The 17,594-nt window shown below is 48.3% G+C and overlaps 1 protein-coding gene across 8 annotated transcripts in view; it reads left to right on the top strand.

Moving 5' to 3' along the window:
* The first annotated feature begins 409 nt into the window (after positions 1 to 409).
* The window catches only part of LOC117310565 (granulocyte-macrophage colony-stimulating factor receptor subunit alpha-like), a 34,320-nt gene continuing 17,135 nt past the window's right edge, over positions 410 to 17,594 (top strand). For 6 of the 8 annotated variants that reach the window (XR_004524714.2, XR_004524715.2, XR_004524716.2 and 3 more), the window contains exons 1-9: positions 410 to 484; positions 6,834 to 6,941; positions 7,409 to 7,551; positions 8,562 to 8,685; positions 11,949 to 12,078; positions 12,171 to 12,343; positions 14,604 to 14,737; positions 15,241 to 15,270; positions 15,971 to 16,106. Coding sequence is in view for 5 of the 8 variants with exons in the window: in XM_033850258.2 (XP_033706149.1) it covers positions 448 to 484; positions 6,834 to 6,941; positions 7,409 to 7,551; positions 8,562 to 8,685; positions 11,949 to 12,078; positions 12,171 to 12,343; positions 14,604 to 14,737; positions 15,241 to 15,270; positions 15,971 to 16,106 (1,015 nt within the window). In the remaining 3 variants the exon portion in view is untranslated. Of the gene's footprint in view, positions 485 to 3,339; positions 3,891 to 6,833; positions 6,942 to 7,408; positions 7,552 to 8,561; positions 8,686 to 11,948; positions 12,079 to 12,170; positions 12,344 to 14,603; positions 14,738 to 15,240; positions 15,271 to 15,970; positions 16,107 to 17,594 lie in introns of those variants that run through there. The other 2 variants (XM_033850259.2, XM_033850260.2) reach the window with 2 other exon arrangements.

The raw sequence follows: 17,594 nt of genomic DNA, 5'->3' as shown, positions 1-17,594 counted from the left end.
ATCCCTGGGATACTCAGGAAAGTTCTGACGAATTGAATTGACCAGAACTGGGTTGGTTGTGAATGTGAGCAAGGGGGTGTTCTCCACCGAAGACATGGAGACCCACCATGGTGTCCACTCTGAGAAGACCTGGTGATCTCTCTGGTCCAACTCTTAGGAGGATGACCTTCTCCATGAAAATGGGCAGTGACACGAGAGGCCCACCTGGTAGCTGGTCTGGGCAGCCTCCTGAGCCACTGCTTGGACTTTAAGGAGGGTGACCTTCTCTGTAGCTATGGTGAAGGGGGCAACTCCACCACGAAGGTTTCCCAATTCCTTGTAATGAGAAACACCACAGATGGGGGAGGGAAAAAAAAAAAAGGAAGATATTGAGCTGAAATGCTCTTGTCGCGCAATCTGGGCACTTGCTTTCGGACGAGGAAGAGACTTAGTTGTCAGAGCGGCCAGATGTGGGAGCGTCAGGCAGCAGCATGGAGGAACACAGGTTGGCAGGGGCGAGCGTGGTACGGTGGGCTAGTCCGGTCCCCTTGATCCTGGGGTCCTCCAAAGTGTCAAGTCACTAGGGGACCTTTTCCTGCCTCTGTTGCTGCTCCGGGCAGCTGGCATTCCAGGTGGGCGAGAACTTGAGGGTGGGCAGTAAAAACTGCTGGGTGAAGGGCACCCAGGTGAAGATGGTTATTGGTGATGGGTGCGTCTCGTAGCACGTGACGCTGCATTGTAAGGTCTGAGTGAGTCCCAGGGACCCAGCCAGCTTGCAGTGAGCGTGTGTGGAGTTCTCTGTACAAGCCTGTACCTGGGACGTAGCTTGGATTTAGTCCAAAGGCTCGGGTGGGACGCCTTCGTGGAGCTGTGTGTCCTGCAGAGCGGGTGGCCTGCCCAGGTTACAGGTGCTGTTGAAGAGGGTGGCGTTGCATTCTGTGTCTGTGTGTTGCCCGATCAGTGATGCGTGGCACCCCAGAACTACAGCGAGATCAAAATGCCAGCTTGTGCCAGGGTCCCCCGTGGACCCACGCCCCTGCAAGGTGTTTCCTGTGTGCCTCAAATTTGAGAGATGTTGTTCTGAGACAAGGTCTCAGCACCTTCTTTCCAGCTGACATCTGTGTAAAGCTGAAATCTTTAAAAGAGGAAAGAAAACCCAGCCTGGTGAAAACCAGAAGAAGAGGGAAAGTGGGTACAAAAGGCAAAATAGGGCACGATTCCATTTACAGGAAACAAGCAGACGGGCAACTCCACAGAGACAGACAGTGGGTTCATGGTGTCTGGGGGCTGGGGGCGTGGGCTGGGGAGTGACAGCTCATGCGGACAGGGTCTCCTTCTGGAGGGATGAGAAGGTTCTGGAACCAGATAGAGGTGGTGGGATACACAACATTATGAATGTCCTAAGTGCCGCTGAGCTGTACGTTTTAAAGGGCGAATTTTATACCATGTGAATTTTGCCGCGACTTTAGAAACAATCAAGGCAACAAATAAAGTAAAAGAATGAGATTTCACTGGGCTTTGGTCTTCCGGCCACTTCTGTGAGGGTACCAGGAGCTGCCTCGTAGGACGGGGGTGAGAATTAAACCAGGCTCTGTCTGCACATGATACGTCATAGCACTGATGATCTCATGCTCTGCGCGAACTGTCCTCTGGAGGTTTCTCGCCATCCTCGACCAGAGCCGGGAGCTGCGATGGACCGCTGATCTAAAGCAGCAACCTTTGGGTGGATTTCTGTGTCCCTTTGTGGTGTGTGAGAACTTGGCTGTTTCCTTTTAAGTCAAGTTTACAGAAGTTTCTGGTTTTGCCCCATCACAATGAGCAAGAAGCCAAGGAAGGCAGTTTCGGTTCAGAGGAAGCTGAATGGGGAACTGCGCTGTAGGGTGTCGATCAGTCTAAGATAGTGCGTATCCTTGGGTACCCGCTGCGTGTCCACCCCGCTTCCCAAGGCAGGTACGATGCGAGGCACTAAGGGGGAGAAAAGTGCACCCAGGAAGCTGACGGGACAGAGGGCCAGGTGATGGGCGCAGGTGCTGTAACCGCTGAGGACTAAGGTGCTCTGGTCAGTGGCCCTTCCGCGGCCCATCCCCCGCCCTGTTAAGTGAGGCTCAGCTCCAACCGCAAGGGCCGTGCACAAATTGCGGATGTGAAAATCAAGGCAAGAGTCGCTGCGGGCGTGCACTGACCCAGGAAGGTCCTCTCTCAGAGCCTCTGGGTGCCCCGGCCCCAGCACAGAGGACCGGGGACAAGACCCAGAGGAAAGCTGGGTGGTCCGGGGTCCCGTTCGCAGGTGGAGGAAGCTGGGTGCTTTCCCATCGTGGGAGAAGGGCAGGAGATGTCAGGCGGGTGGGGAAGTTGGAACAGGTCGGCTCTGTGGTTTTTATTTCCTCTCTGATAGCAAGTGAGGTCCCAGGGGGCGGGGGGGAGTTGGGGGCAGGAATCTGAGGCTGGGTGCTTGTCTCCAGGTGTGCGGTGGCCCAGGTATGCACACCTGAAAAAGGGAGTGGGTGGGGTCCTCCATTGTTGGGACCCAGCCAGGAGGAGATGGTGAAGGTTCAGGGAATCTATTTCCTTTCTCCCTCCTCCCTCCCTTCCTTCCCTCCTCCCTCCCTCCCTCCCTCCCTTCCTCCCTTCCTTCCTTCCTTCCTTCCTTCTTTCCTTCCTTCCTTCCCGGCTCCAATAGATGAGCCAGTCCAGCCTTCGACAGAGGAGGTGGGAAAGGAGGCGCGTTCATGGAAACAGCGAATTAAACGCAGGAGGTGCTGGCGGCTTCTTAGCAGAGGCAGCTGGGGTGTGAGGAGAGGGTGTCCGGTGCCCGTGGAGCGCCAGCAGGCTCGGGACACTCCTGAACATGTCTCGGGGGTGGGGGGCGGGTCCAGGTGATAACGGGCCAGGGGGACTGGGCGTGTGAAGGCAGCTGGGGTGAAGGGGTCTTTGCTGGTGGAGATGGCTCACGGAAGTCGGGAGGTCCCCCTTGTACAATGGATGCCAAAGTCACCCAGGGTGACACAGGCCACGGAGGAGCTGGGCCAGCGGTCCGCTGATGGTGGGTCCTGTAGGTCGTCCGAGAGCCTTGGTGGAAGATGGAGGAGCCCCCTTGGTGGGGCTGGAGCCCAGGAGGGAGATACGAGAATGTGGAGAAGGAGGTCCAAGGGGTTGGCGTGCTGGGCATAGTGGGAAGAAAAGCAGAGGCAGGACAGGATTGGATAGAGAAGGAATGAATTAGGGAAATGCCAAGAGGAAGGAAGGAAGGCCAGGAGGGAGGGGGGGAGGGAGGGGGGGAGGGAGGGAGGGAAGAAAACTTGTGGTCCTTTCTTAGGGCAGCCCCCAGTCAACTAAAACACCAAGAGACAGAGGCTGCGTTTAGACCAATAGACGCCATAAATGCAAGGAAATTACAGAAAATATGATCGTGCACCATAAAATGCAGAGAGAGAGGGCCCTCCAGGAAAGGATGAAGCGTTAAAAGCATGGGATTCTGGGAGCGCAGAGAGGTGAGGCGCGCACTGGCAGGACTTAGCGCCAGAGAAGGAAAGGCCACATTCCAAGTCACAGCAACACCAAAAAATGAATCACCACAACCAAAGATACTGTTGGGGAAACGGTGAGCAGAGTCGCAGATGCCACCTCAGACCCGGCCGGAAGACCAGGTGTCTTCTGTGGGGTGCGGCTTTATTGGAATAGAGCGTGTTGCTTTTGCAGTGCTATATTTTGGTAATGTTAATTGACTTTGTGTAAGGCAGCTGTAGGTTTACAGAAACCTTAGGTGGAAAGTAAGGGGATTCCTACGTACCCACTTCCCCTACAGAGAGTTCCCGTGACGGACACCATTCATCAGTGTGGCGCATGTCTTACGACCGATGGAGCAAGTTGGACGCAGGATTCTTGACTCAAGTTCATAATTTGCATTAGGGGTCAGTCTTGGTGTTGCACATTTTATGGGTGTGGACAAACGCATGATGACCTGTAGCCATCATTATACATAGTGTCATGCAGAGTAGTTTCATTGCCCTAAAAATCCCCTGTGCTCCACTTCTTCATCCCTCTTCCCCTCTTAACCCCTGGCAACCATTGATGCTTTTGCTGTCTGCATGGTTTTGCTTTGTCCAGACTGTCGTAGAGCTGGAATCATGCACTACAAGCCCTTTTCAGATTGGTTCCTTTACCCAGTCACATGCACTGAAAGTTCCTCCGTGTCTCTCTGTGTACTGACTGTTCCTATTTTTCTGTTTTGTTCCTAATGACGCTTTTTAATTGTTGCAACACTCAAGTTTTAAAAAATATTTTAAGATCTCAAAAAATGTGTTAATATCATGAAGGAAACCTGAACATGCATTTCTTGTTCCACTCTCCCCAAATCCAGTCTGATTAGTAAGAGAGAGTCAGAGCAATGAGACACAAAGCAAAGGGGCTGTAATTTTCCCCAAAGCATCTTTTTTGTAAAAAAAATAATAAATTTATTTATTTATCTTTGGCTGCATTGGGGCTTCGTTGCTGCGCACGGACTTTCTCTAATTGTCGCGAGCGGGGGCTACTCTTCGTTGCGGTGAGCAGATTTCTCATTGCGGTGGCTTCTCTTGTTGCGGAGCACGGACTCTAGGCGCGCGGGCTTCAGTAGTTGTGGCTCGCGGGCTCTAGAGCGCAGGCTCAGTAGTTGTGGCTCACAGGCTCAGTAGTTGTGGCTCGTGGGCTCTAGAGCGCAGACTCAGTAGTTGTGGCGCACGGGCTTAGTTGCTCTGCGGCGTGTGGGATCTCTCGGACCAGGGCTCGAACCCGCTTCCCCTGCATTGATGGGCAGATTCTTAACCACTGCGCCACCAGGGAAGCCCCCCAAAGCATCTTATAATCACCGTGATGTGGCAGCCATGGATTCATGGGTCACCTGAGCCACGAATTCCAAGTCCTGGTCCCCGTATGGTCGACAGAAAACGTCCCCCAAAACACCCACGTCCTAATCCCTAGAAACTTTGATATGTTACCTTACATGACAGACAGGACTAAGTGAAAAGTATTGAGATGGTGGATTATTCTGGATTATCTGGTTGAGCTCAGTGTCATCACAAGTGTCCTTATAAGAGAGAGGCAGTGCTGTGATGATGAAGAGGCTGGAGTAATGCACTTTGAAGATGGAGGGGGACCATGCACCCAGGAAGGAGGTGGCTTCCGGAAGCTGGAAAAGCCAAGGAAACGCGTTCCCCTGTGGAGTTTTCACAGGGAAGCAGCTCTCTGCCAATTCCTTGATTTTACCCCAAAGGGACCCTGTCAGACTTCTGATCTGCAGCACTGCAAGAGATGAAGGGCGGAGTTTTTAAAATGCCAAGTCTGGGGCTTCCCTGGCGGCGCGGTGGTTAAGAATCCGCCCGCCAATGCAGGGGACGCGGGTTCGAGCCCTGGTCTGGGAAGATCCCACATGCCGCGGAGCAACTAAACGGCCTGTGCGCCACAACTCCTGAAGCCCACGTACCTAGAGCCCGAGCTCCGCCACAAGAGAAGCCACCGCAGTGAGAAGCCCGTGCACCACAACGAAGAGTAGCCCCCGCTCGCTGCAACTAGAGAAAAGCCCGCGTGCAGCAACAAAGACCCAACACAACCAAAAATAATAAATAAATAAAAATAAATTTATAAAAAAATTAAAAAAGAAAATGCCAAGTTTGTGGGAATTTGTTACAGGAGCACAAGGAAAGTAACACAGTTTTCTTGGGGGGCAGGAAAAGCTCCCTGGTTTCCACGCTCTGTGGGGAACTGTACATCCACGTCAGGCTCAGCCCCTACAAACTCATGACATCTGTCTGATTTTGTGTCTGTCTTTCTGCTCATTTATCAACTTCCCTCATCGGGTGTGAATAACAAAGGGATCAAAGTGTGAAGCAAGCTTGTCAGAGAGAGAGTCTCCTAGCATAAAGATAATATACATAAGTCACAGAATGTCCTTATGTATCAATATTATTTATAAAATTGTTCATATTCATACAAACATGGATTCTTTCTATATATTTCACATTATATTTACAATTTTATATGAAGATCTCTATTATAAATGAAGAGATAGATTTTATAATTAATACATAGGGGAATTATATAATAATGTATATAAATGGCTTCTATTTTCTTTACATAGACCATCCCTGCTATTCTGTTCCCAACTTCAGCAGCTGCTCCAGGGGCTACCCCTGCTTTCTGCTCTGGAGAAATAATCCACTCAATTTGTAAAATGTGCATCCAGCGCCCTGATACCCATACGCTGGGGATGCATTTCTGGGGATAGAGAAACAGCTATGGCTGGGGGCTTACAGTCTCTCAGGGCAGAGAGAAAGACACTGCCCAGAGGGATTCCCATCCACAGACTCTGATAACCACGTTGGAGACTCAGGGTTTGGGTTTCCCCAAATGCACTGCATGGAGGGACCCTCGTCCTCAGGCTCTGGAGAAAGGATGCTGAAGGGTCAGGTGGAGGGTCTCCCAAGGGTCTCCCACTGCATGAAGGAACCCCATCTTGGGCGCGGTACATGGCCTTTCATTGCCTTTGACTTGGGAGTTATCCCCCAGCCTCCCAAGCCCTGCCACCATGTTACAGACCAGGCAGGTGGGCAACTTGCCCAAAGTGATTCAGGCGGTAACAGGGAAGACTGGACGTGGTGCTCAGGCTTGAGGACAGGCTCTTGGTTCTGGGGCCATCTCTGAGGCTTACTGAAGCCTGAGGACCCTCTGTAGCCAACAGTGACCCAGGCTGGCCAGGTCACCATGCTGACCATCACCCTGGAGAGAGTCCTGAGTTTTTTCCCTGGACATCCCGCCAGGGAAACACCCCTGATCTCCATGTCCAGACCCCCATGAAAGCTGATTTTCTCTTCCCCCAGCACTTTCACGTCCCTCGGTCAGCCCCCTGTGCGCCCTGGTGATGGCCGTTCTACTCTCCATGCTGCTGGTACCCTCACTCTTCCTGACCCAGGACCAATGGGATAAACGTATGAATGTGCTTCCCCTCTTCCCGTTGCTCCCATTCCCATGACCCTGGGTTCTGGGGGAAACATCCCAATGCCTGCATCTCATTTCATTTTATCCTCATATGCAACGGTCAACCGGCATCACACCTCCTGTTGTGCTCCCCCTGCTGGACATGTGAATTCCCCCCCACCCATTCTGCAGACACAGGTGATGGTGGCCGACTCCCTTTACTATGGCAGGATCTGGATAAATAGCCTTTGCTGCTTCCTGTCTTCATTTATTTCCACAGTGGACATCTCCCCTTGCAGAAAGGGCAGGAAGGAGAGGCGGGAAAGGGGTAGGGGGTGATGAGGGTGTGTGAGAGGGGTAGGGGCACAGTGATTCCCAGCCCTGATCTCTGCTCACAAGATGTGAGATGCATTGGTTAAGGGAGAATGGAGACGGGAGAGGAAGAGTAGTTTCTGACTCCTGAGGCTGTATGTTTCAGATCTTCCAACCGTGGAACAGAACTCCAGTCTAAACATGAAGTTTGACCCAAAGACGACAAAATTAACTTGGGACTGCCAGGAAAACGCTACCTACGGGGAATGCGTGTTGATTCACAAGGAGAAGGGACAGATTAAAAAAAAGGTAAGATGGACTGGATGTGCTCGATCACTGTTCTTTGTAGAGCTCTCGTCAAGCAGGACAAATAAAAAACATACGCGTGACACTGGGACACATCACAGACTCATGGTTCGAAGTGCACCAGGAAAGTGCTGCTGTGTCCAAGATGTGTCCAGAGGACTGATTCCCTGAGGGGACCCCATTCCTCTCTCAGGCATCCCCATTCCAATTAGCCTGGGGGCTCCTGGCTGCCTGCAATGGCAGGCTTTTGCTCAGTTGGTCCACCTGCAAGATTTAATCCTGAGAGAGAAATAACATTAGCTCTGCCTGTTCAATGGAAATAAAGTAAACAGACTGACTTGGATACAATGTAAACGTGACACCTGTGAGAGAACGGTGGGTATGAGATAGGACAAGAAAAGTCAATCCCATAAAAGAGGGTGTGAAGTTCCCATACAGTTTAAAGGGATGAGGGCTCTCATATTAAAAGGTGAGCTCTGGGACTTCCCCTGGTGGCACAGCGGTTAAGAATCCGCCTGCCAATGCAGGGGACATGGGTTCGATCCCTGGTCCAGGAAGATCCCACATGCCGCAGAGCAACTAAGCCTGTACGCCACAACTACTGAGCCTGCGCTCTAGAGCCTGTTCACCACAACTACTGAGCCTGCATGCCACAACTGCTGAAGCCCTCGCTCCTAGGGCCTGTGCTCCACAACAAGAGAAGCCACTGCCATGAGAAGCCCACACACCGCAATGAAGAGTAGCCCCCGCTCGCTGCAACTAGAGAAAGCTTGCACATGGCAACGAAGACCCAATGCGGCCAAATATAAATAAATAAAATAAAATAAAAAGAAAATGCGAGCTCTATTCTGACCTTATGAAGGCTGCTAGTTGGTGTCTTGCCAAAGAAGGTACCTGGGGGAGATGTCACAGAGGGAGGTGGATGTCATCACAGGGTCAGTGTAGGAGCAAACAACCAGGATGTAACGAAAGAAGACTGGTTCTTAATTCACTGACTGGTGACATCTTTTCAGGTCAAAGACAAGGAATGTCAGTGCACCTTTCAGGACTGTTCTCTCCATGGGGGAGTCACGCTCACTGTCGAAGTAAATATCAACCAAAGACGAATTTCAGAAACACTGGTCTACCTGAACCCAGGTAGGGAAAACATGGTGATGATTCTTCTCCTTCCCACATGAGCATCAGGGTACATTCCCCCACTTTTTTCTGCTACATGGAGATAGAATTGACACACAGGAATTGCACATATTTAAGAGGTACATTTGGCGGGTTTTTTGTTTTTTGTTTTTTTATCTTTTTGGCCATGCTGCGCGGCTTGTGGGATCTTAGTTCCCAAACCAGGGATTGAACCTGGGCCCTCAGAAGTGAGAGCGCAGTGGTTAGAGTCCTAACCACTGGACCCCCAGGGAATTCCCACATTTGGTGTTTTGATGTACGTATACTTTGTGAAATGATTACCACAATTGAGCTATTAACGTATACATCCTGTCAAGTCGTTTTTTTGTTTGTTTGTTTGTTTTGTGGTGAAAACCCTGGAGATCTACTCTCTTAGTGACTTTCAAGTGAACAATCCAGTATTTTAACTATAGTCACTATGTTGTGCGTTAGATCCCTGGAACTTACTCACCTTATAGCTGGATATTTGTACCTTTTGACGAACATCTCCCCATTTCCCCCACCCTCCCTAGCCCCTGGAACCCCCATTCGATTCTGTGTTTCTATGAGTTTTCGTGAGATTCCACATATAAGTGAATCATATAGTATTTGTCTCTCTCTGTCGGATTTATTTCACTTAGCATAATACCCCCCATGTCCATCCATGTTGTTGCAAATGGCAGAATTTCCTCCCTTTCATGGCTGACTAATATTCCTCCGTGTGTGTGTGTGTGTGTATCACATCTTCTTTATTCATTCATCTGTCCACACAGACACTTAGTTTATTTCCATATCTTGGCTTCTGTGAATAATTCTGCAGTGAAGATGGGGGTGCAGATATCTCTTCGAGATCCAGATTTTATTTCCATGGAATATACACTCATAAAAAGGATCGCTGGAGGGCTTCCCTGGTGGCGCAGTGGTTGACAGTCCGCCTGCCGATGCAGGGGACGCGGGTTCGTGCCCCGGTCCGGGAAAATCCCACATGCCACGGAGCGGCTGGGCCCGTGAGCCATGGCCGCTGAGCCTGCGCGTCCGGAGCCTGTGCTCCACAACGGGAGAGGCCACAACAGTGAGAGGCCCGCGTACCAAAAAAAAAAAAAAAAAAAAAGGATCGCTGGATCATATGATAGTTCCATTTTTAATTTTGGGGGGAATCGCCACACTGTTTCCCATAGTGGCTGCACCAATTTACATCCCCACCAACAGGGCACGAGGTTTCCCTTTTCTCCACATCCTTGCCAACACTTGTTATTTCTTGTCTTTTTGATGAGAGCCGTTCTGACAGGTGCGAGGTGATACCTCATTGTGGTTTTAATTTGTATTTCCCTGACAATTAGTGATGTTGAGCATCTTTTTAGGTACCTGTTGGACATTTGGATGTCTTCTTTGGAAAAACGTCTATTCAGATCCTTTGACTGTTTTTAATCTGATTATTTGTTTTTTAAAAATTTGTTTTTTGCTCTTGGGTTGCTTGAACTCTTTTTATATTTTGGATATTAACTCCTTATCAGATACATATGGTTTGCAAATATTTTCTCCCATTCCATAGGTTGGCTTTCCGCTGTGCTGATTGTTTCCTTTGCTGTGCAGAAGTGTTTAGTTTGATCCAATTCTAGTTTTCTACTTTTGTTTTTGTTGCCTGTGCTTTTGGTGTTAAATCCAAAGAATCCTCGCTGGGACCAATGTCAAGATGTTCCTTCCCTGTGCTTTCTTCTAGGACTTTTACAGTTTCAGGTCTTATATTTAAGTCTTTAATCCATTTTGACTTGATTTCTGTATGTGGTGTGGGATAAGGACCCAATTTCATTCTTCTGCATGTGGATATGCAGTTGTCCCATCATCATTTAGTAAAGACACTAATCCTTTCTCCCTGGTGTGTTCTTGGCAGGTTTATCAAATATCAGTACACCATAAGTGTGGGAATTTATTTCTGGGCTCTCTACTCTGTTTCAGTTATCTCACGTCTACTTTTATGCCATCATAGTACAGTTTTACTTACTGTAGCTTTGTAATATATCTTGGGATCAGGCAACATGAAGCTTCCAGCTTTGTTCTTCTTGCTCAAGATGGTTTTCGCTATTTGGAGTCTTGTGGTTCCATACGAATTTTAGGACTGTTTTTTCTTTTTCTTTAAAGAATGTCATTGGGGTTTTGATAGGGGTCACATTGATCTATAGATCACTTTGGGTAGTATGGACATTTTAACACTATTAATTCTTTCAGTCCATTAACACAGGGTGTCTTTCCATTTATCTGTGTCTTTTTTCATTTCCCTCATCAATGTCTTGCAACATTGAACTTACAAGCCTTTCACCTCCTTGGTTAAGTGTATTCCTAGGTACTTTACTCTTTTTGTTGCTATTGTAAATGAGATTTTTTTTTCTTAATTTCTGTTTCAGCTATGTCATTGTTACTGTGTGGAAATGCCACTGATTTGTGTATGTTGATTTTGTATCCTGCAACTTTACTAAATGTATCAGTTTCAATATTTTCTTTTTGTTTAGTCTTAAGGTTTTCTACGTATATGATCATATCATCTGCAAACAGAGATCATCTTACTTCTTCCTTTCTGATTTGAATAACTTTATTTCTTTTTCTTGTCTAATTGCTCTGGCTAGGACTTCAGGTACTATGTTAAATAGGAGTGGTGAGAGTGGGCATCCTTGTCTTGTACAGGACCTTAGAGGAAACGCTTTCAGTTTTTCTCCATTGAGTATGACATTAGCTGTGGGATTTTCATATTTGCCCTTCATTGTGCTGAAGTAAATCCTTTTTATACCTATTTTGTTGAGAGTTTTTATCCTGAATGGATGTTGAATTTTGTCAAACACTTTTTCTGCATCTATTGAGATGATTATGTAGTTTATCTCTTTCACTCTGTTAATGTGGTGCATCACGTTGATTGATTTGCATATGTTGAATCATTCTTACATTCAAGGGATAAATTTGACTTTTAACATGCTGTTGGATGTGGTTTGCTAACATTTTGTTGGAGATTTTTACATCTATGCTTATTAGGGATATTGGCCTGTAATTTTCTTTTCTTGTGTCTTTGTCTGGCTTTGGTATCAGAGTGATGAGTGATGCTGACCTCAGAAAATGAGTTTAGAAGTGTTCCCTCTTCTCTTTTTGGGAAGAGTTTGAGAAGAATTGGTATTGATTCTTCTTTGAACCATGAAGCCATCCGGTCCATCCCCCTTTAAACTCCATGTACAAATTATTTTGTTTCTGTCTCTTCCCAGGTGGGGAGGGCACAGCTGCCCAAAACTTCTCCTGTCTTATCTACAATGCGGATTTCATGAACTGCACCTGGGCCAAGGGCCAAGCAGCGCCCAACGACGTTCAATATTTTTTGTATATAAGAGACTCAAAGTAAGTGTTGACCTCATGTAGACAACCCTGAGAAATACAGTGAAGAACGAAATATGCCCTGATTGTTCTCTGAACACTTTGGAATCTTACAGGAAAAAAATCGAAAGAGAATGTCCTCACTACCTAAAAGACTCGGGAACCCACGTGGGATGTCACCTCCAAGACCTCTCGGGATTAACTTCGTACAGTTACTTCCTGGTTAACGGTACCAGCCAAGAAGCAGGAATCCAGTTCTTCGATTCGGTTTTGCTGTTAAAAGAAATAGGTGAGAGCAACCACCTGTGATTTAACCACTGCCTAGTAGGCCCGACAGAATTTGCATTGAAATCTGTGTAAGTTTCCTGGAGATGCTGTAACAAATGACCACAAACTGGGAGGCTTAAAACAATGGAAATGTATTCTCTTGCAGTTCTGGAGGTCAGAAATCCAAAATCAAGGCATTGGCAGGGTTGGTTCCTTCTGGACTGTCTGAAAGAACTTCTGCTCCCATGCCTCTTTCCTAGCTTCTGGTGATGGCCAGGAGTCCTTGGCTTATGGATGCATCATTTCAATCTCTGTCCACATGTCCATCTTCCTGGTATATCACAAATCTCCCTTCCTTCCTTTTATACAGACACCAGTCATTGGATTTAGAGCTCATCTTATCCAGAATGACCTCATCTCAAGATCCTTAATTACTCAGTCAAACATGTCCACAAATTAGAGAGACAGCCACCCGAGAAGAGCAGGCATGGTAGCTCCACACCCTTTGCCCATGCCTTGCCCTATGCATCTCTTCTGTCTGGCTGCTCCTGAGTTATGTCCTTTTATTGTAAAATAGTGATCTAGTAAGTAAAATGTTTCCTGAGTTCTGTGAGCTTCTCTTGCAAATGAATCAAACCCACGGAGGAGGTCAGGGGAATCTTTGATCTATAGCAGGTCAGTTGGAAGCACAGGTGATGACCTGGACTTGGGATTGACATTTGAAGTGGGAGGACTGAGCCCTTCACCTGTGGAATCTGACGCCACCTCCAGGTAGATAGTGTCAGAATTGAGTTGAATTGTAGGACACCCAGCTGGTGTCAGAGAATTGCTTGGTGGTGTTGGGGGTCGGAGGGAAGTCCCACACATTAGAACTGGGTGCAGAATCCTAAGTCCAGATCACAACGATAGGCCAGAGGAGTCATATCCCTTACTTTTTTCTGAGCTGGAAAATCCAGTGTAAGTATCCTAGGGATAGAGCATCTCATCTCTAAATTTAAAGACGATCAGATCTACTCAATGTGGAAGTGGAGTCCATGAGATTCACAGTCACAAGAGAAGCTTCACACAGCCAAGCTGTCCAAACAGACCTTCAAAGATTCCAACAACAGAATTGAGTCTCAGCTTTTAGAATGGAACAGATGCCCTCAAAATGCAGTCAGATACAGAACTCCCATCCTGTTGATTGCTGGCACGCACCGTCATGGGGTCACTGTTTGGATATCTGTTCAACGATGAAGGACACTGAAGTTCCTTGACCTTTTCAAACATGCATCAACTCCCCCATTTGGAAACCATGACTTTGCTAGCTCCATGTGGACCCAATTCCTCCAAGCCCCCATCTTTCCCTCCTTCCCTCCCTTTGGGTAACCTGCTACAAGGACAAGTGTACACCCAGTTGAATCTACCCAGATGCCACCTCCTCTTTCTCTCCTTAGAATGTGACAGTCCAAGCCCCTCTGCCCACCCTGGGCCACTGTGAATTTACTTCTTCTTCTTCTTCTTCTTTTTTGCCAGCTCTTTCTCTTCTTTCTAGCGCTCTGCTCCAGGCTGGTCTCTTGAAGGTACTCCCATATGCCAAACAATGTCTTCTCTTGAACGCCAGCCCCTCTTTCTACCTGCAGGCTCCCTGATCCCATAGGATAGTCCAGGCCTCTTAAGACTAAAGTCATTTCAAACCGGCCTCTCTCCGGCCCTCCAAACCCATCACCACCTACCTCCCCAGGTCTTCTTTTTCTAAAAATTTTATTTATTTTTGGCTGCGTTGGGTCTTCGTTGCTGCGCGCGGGCTTTCTCTAGTTGCGAGGGCTACTCTTTGTTAGGGCGCACGGGCTTCTCATTGTGGTGGCTTCTCTTGTTGTGGAGCACGGGCTCTAGGCGCGCGGGCTTCAGTAGTTGTGGTGCATGGGCTTCAGCAGTTGTGGCTCACAGGCTCTAGAGCACAGGCTCAGTAATTGTGGCTCACTGGCTTAGTTGCTCTGCGGCATGTGGGATCTTCCCAGAACAGGGCTCGAACCCGTGTCCCCTGCATCAGCAGGTGGATTCTTAACCACTGCGCCACCAGGAAAGTCTCCCCAGGTCTTGTTGAACCGCAACTTCCTCCCTTCTGCACATGGCGGCCTGATGATTGATATCTTCCCCAAGAGACAACACTCAGACCCACCCCTGCCTCCCGGTGACCTTGGTGAGGCACCATCAATGTTGCAAAGGCAGAACTGGGTCTCCTCTCTGTGGTCCAGGGGAAGCATTCTGGATTAGAGGTGTCTGCTGGGTTCTCATTACAGAGCAATACAACCCACCCAACAATATCACCGTGCACTGCAACGAATCACACTGCTTCATCCGGTGGGAAAAGCCCAGGACCCGAAAAACATTGTCCATCAGGGAGTTCCAGTACCAGCTGGACATCCAGAGACAGGTGAGTGGACACTGCTCCAAGCAGGGCACCACACCTCAAGAAGCTTGGCAGCCACCCGCATGACCCACCATGAGAACCTGGGGCACATGAGGTGGGCTCAGAATGGGTGAACATCTGGGAAAATTCAGGGTCTGCTCCAAGCCCACCTGGACCCAGTGTAGACAAGGAGGAACCCTCTCCCTATGTCCACCTGGACCCAGTGCAGACAAGGAGGAACCTATGCTCCAAGCCCACCTGAATTCTTATTAGGATCCATAACCAGCTGAGGTTCTAGAAGGAGCCATGAACAGGGGCACCCTCCCTCCTGTGGGCATGTTCCATCCTTCTATCTGGGGGCCACTGAAGGTTAGGGGGGACAGTAGGAGCTCAACCCTTTGTTGGAGCCTGACTGTTTTGGTTTTTCCTGACTGCACTCAAAGGGGGAGATTGGATGAGACCCATGAAAAACCTTCAAAATGGAGAGAAATAAACATTCTATTTTGGTCTGGATTTTTTTTTTCTAGAGTAATACCGGAAGCAGTGGAAATCAACTGGTGAGTTACAACTCTGACCCAAAATATCACCCTTGTAGCTTAAGCGTACGATGTTGGGCAATGGACACATGCCAACTGCAAACTTCGTCCAGCGGTGGCCAGGATGGGGACGGGGTAAAAACCAGAGGATGGAGGTTTCCTAGAGTACCGTCCAGTCAGTGATATAGGGGCACCCCCCCCAGTAGGCCCCTGGATGGGGTCTCCCTCTTCTATCCATGTTGGTCAAGGAAATATTCCTTGGAGTGTCAAGGGAATGATGTCTTCTTCCAAAATTCCTCTCGAGGTTGATCATCAGAGTAATTTTTGTTGATCTTTTCTAAGTTTCACCACCACTCTGACCTCAGTATCCTCCTCTGTCCGATGAGGAAGTCGAACTTGGTCCTCTTAACATCATTTACAGGGGCATTATCCATCCATGGGTGGGTTCATACCCACTGTAGCTCTTGAATCATTTCTGCATCTATACTTACGATCCTAGCAACCCCAGGAGTGGTTACTTGGAAAATGGCAGAATCACTCATTGTCATTATTCCCTTAAGCATTCCTCCCAAGTTCTCAGGACGTAAAATACCACATTCATGCCCAGATTGGGAGAGTGTGGCTTTGAATCTTTCACTTCAGTTGGGCAACTGAAAAGACACCCGCATTCTGTTTCTCAACACAGGCAACAACTCTGTCTAACTTTCTGTTTTCTCCAAAGATTGTGGTGTCTGGTGACTCGGGGAATAAATACAGCTTTCCGAGACCGGGGTTCAGAGCCAAACATACTGTGAAGATCAGGACGGCAGATGCCCGGAAAGCCCACTGGGGTGCCTGGAGTCAGCCAACTGAGTTTGGTACGTGTCCCGAGATCATCACCAGACAGATCCTGGCATCCTGAATTCATCTCTGAGCCATTCTGGGAGGGGTTCCTGTCCACCGGACCCCGCAACACTGTTCCCCTGGCAACAGCAAGGGCTCGTGAGAGGGACCCTTTAAGAATAACTAAGAGCCTTCCTAAGCCTCCGCCCCACCAGGAAATGACCCATCCCTCCTGGTCACACCAAACAGCCGTCACGGTCCACCTCTGATCGGGATACAGCTCACATCCAAACTGGCTCTGTTTCTTTCTAATCGGGGGAGGGCTAACCTGACAGATTTTGGGTTTTTGTTTTTTTTTTTTTGCGGTACGCGGGCCTCTTACTGTTGGGGCCCCTCCCGTTGTGGAGCACAGGCTCCGGACACGAAGGCTCAGTGGCCATGGCTCACGGGCCCAGCCGCTCCGCGGCATGTGGGATCTTCCCGGACCGGGGCACGAACCCGCGTCCCCTGCATCGGCAGGCGGACTCTCAACCACTGCGCCACCAGGGAAGCTCTAGCCTGACAGATTTTTACTACCTTCCTCCTTCTAACTTTGATCAGCTGGCAGGAATATAATGGTTTGGCCCTAAAGCCCATCTGATACTTAAGAGTCTACCTTCCCTTCCATCCAGTCTCAAACACCTTCAGTGTTTTAGCAAGCACAGTATGCATACGTTTTTTTTGTGGTTGTTTTTTTCTGATCCAAGATCAATGCCTTTGATACCTGCCGGTGTCGAATTTATGAAATGAAATAAGGATTCAGCGATATTTCATAAGCTGGAAGCGACAGCTGAGTACCGTAAGGAGTTGATTTGCCGTGTTGCATTTGTCAGCGGGTTCTTAGCCGTGACACCAAAAGCAGGACTGATGAAAGAAACAAATTGGTAAAGCGGACTTCATCAAAAATGAAAACGCTTGTGCATCAAAGGACACGCTCGAGACAGTGAAAAGACAACCCATGAAAGGGGAGGAAATATTTCAAATCATTTGATAAGGGCCAAGCCTCCAGAGCATATAAAGTATTCTGAGACGCCAAGAACAAAAACACTGACAACCCACTTTACAAATGGGTTTAAAATATGCCCCCACCACCAAAAAAATAAGAATAGACAAAAAGAATAGACTTTTCCCGGAACAGAGTTCTAAACAGACTTGGCTGACATCCGTGTGGCTTTTTCTGGTTTCATTTCCCCGCCGGAATACGCACTTTTGACAATTAACGTATCGCTTAAAATAAACAACGACAGCTTTGTGTAATAGGTCACATTTTATCTGTTCCTACTGAAAAATCTCACAATGGCGGCCCCTCCATCAGGTTATGAGGATCCTGGTAGAATTGGGATTTCTCATTGGCTTGTTAAATACTCACTGACAAAATGTGCCTTATTAGAAAAATAATGTGCTGTAAAGAGCACTTATCCTAAATGACACGCGAAATTAGAGCTTAAGAAGAGATGGGACGCCATTTTGTTTAAAACCGTATG

Source organism: Tursiops truncatus, chromosome Y (assembly GCF_011762595.2).
Source record: "Tursiops truncatus isolate mTurTru1 chromosome Y, mTurTru1.mat.Y, whole genome shotgun sequence".
NCBI classification, from domain to species: Eukaryota; Metazoa; Chordata; class Mammalia; order Artiodactyla; family Delphinidae; genus Tursiops; species Tursiops truncatus.
Note: the sequence above shows the minus strand (reverse complement) of the source record. Positions and strands in the feature narration are given on the sequence as shown.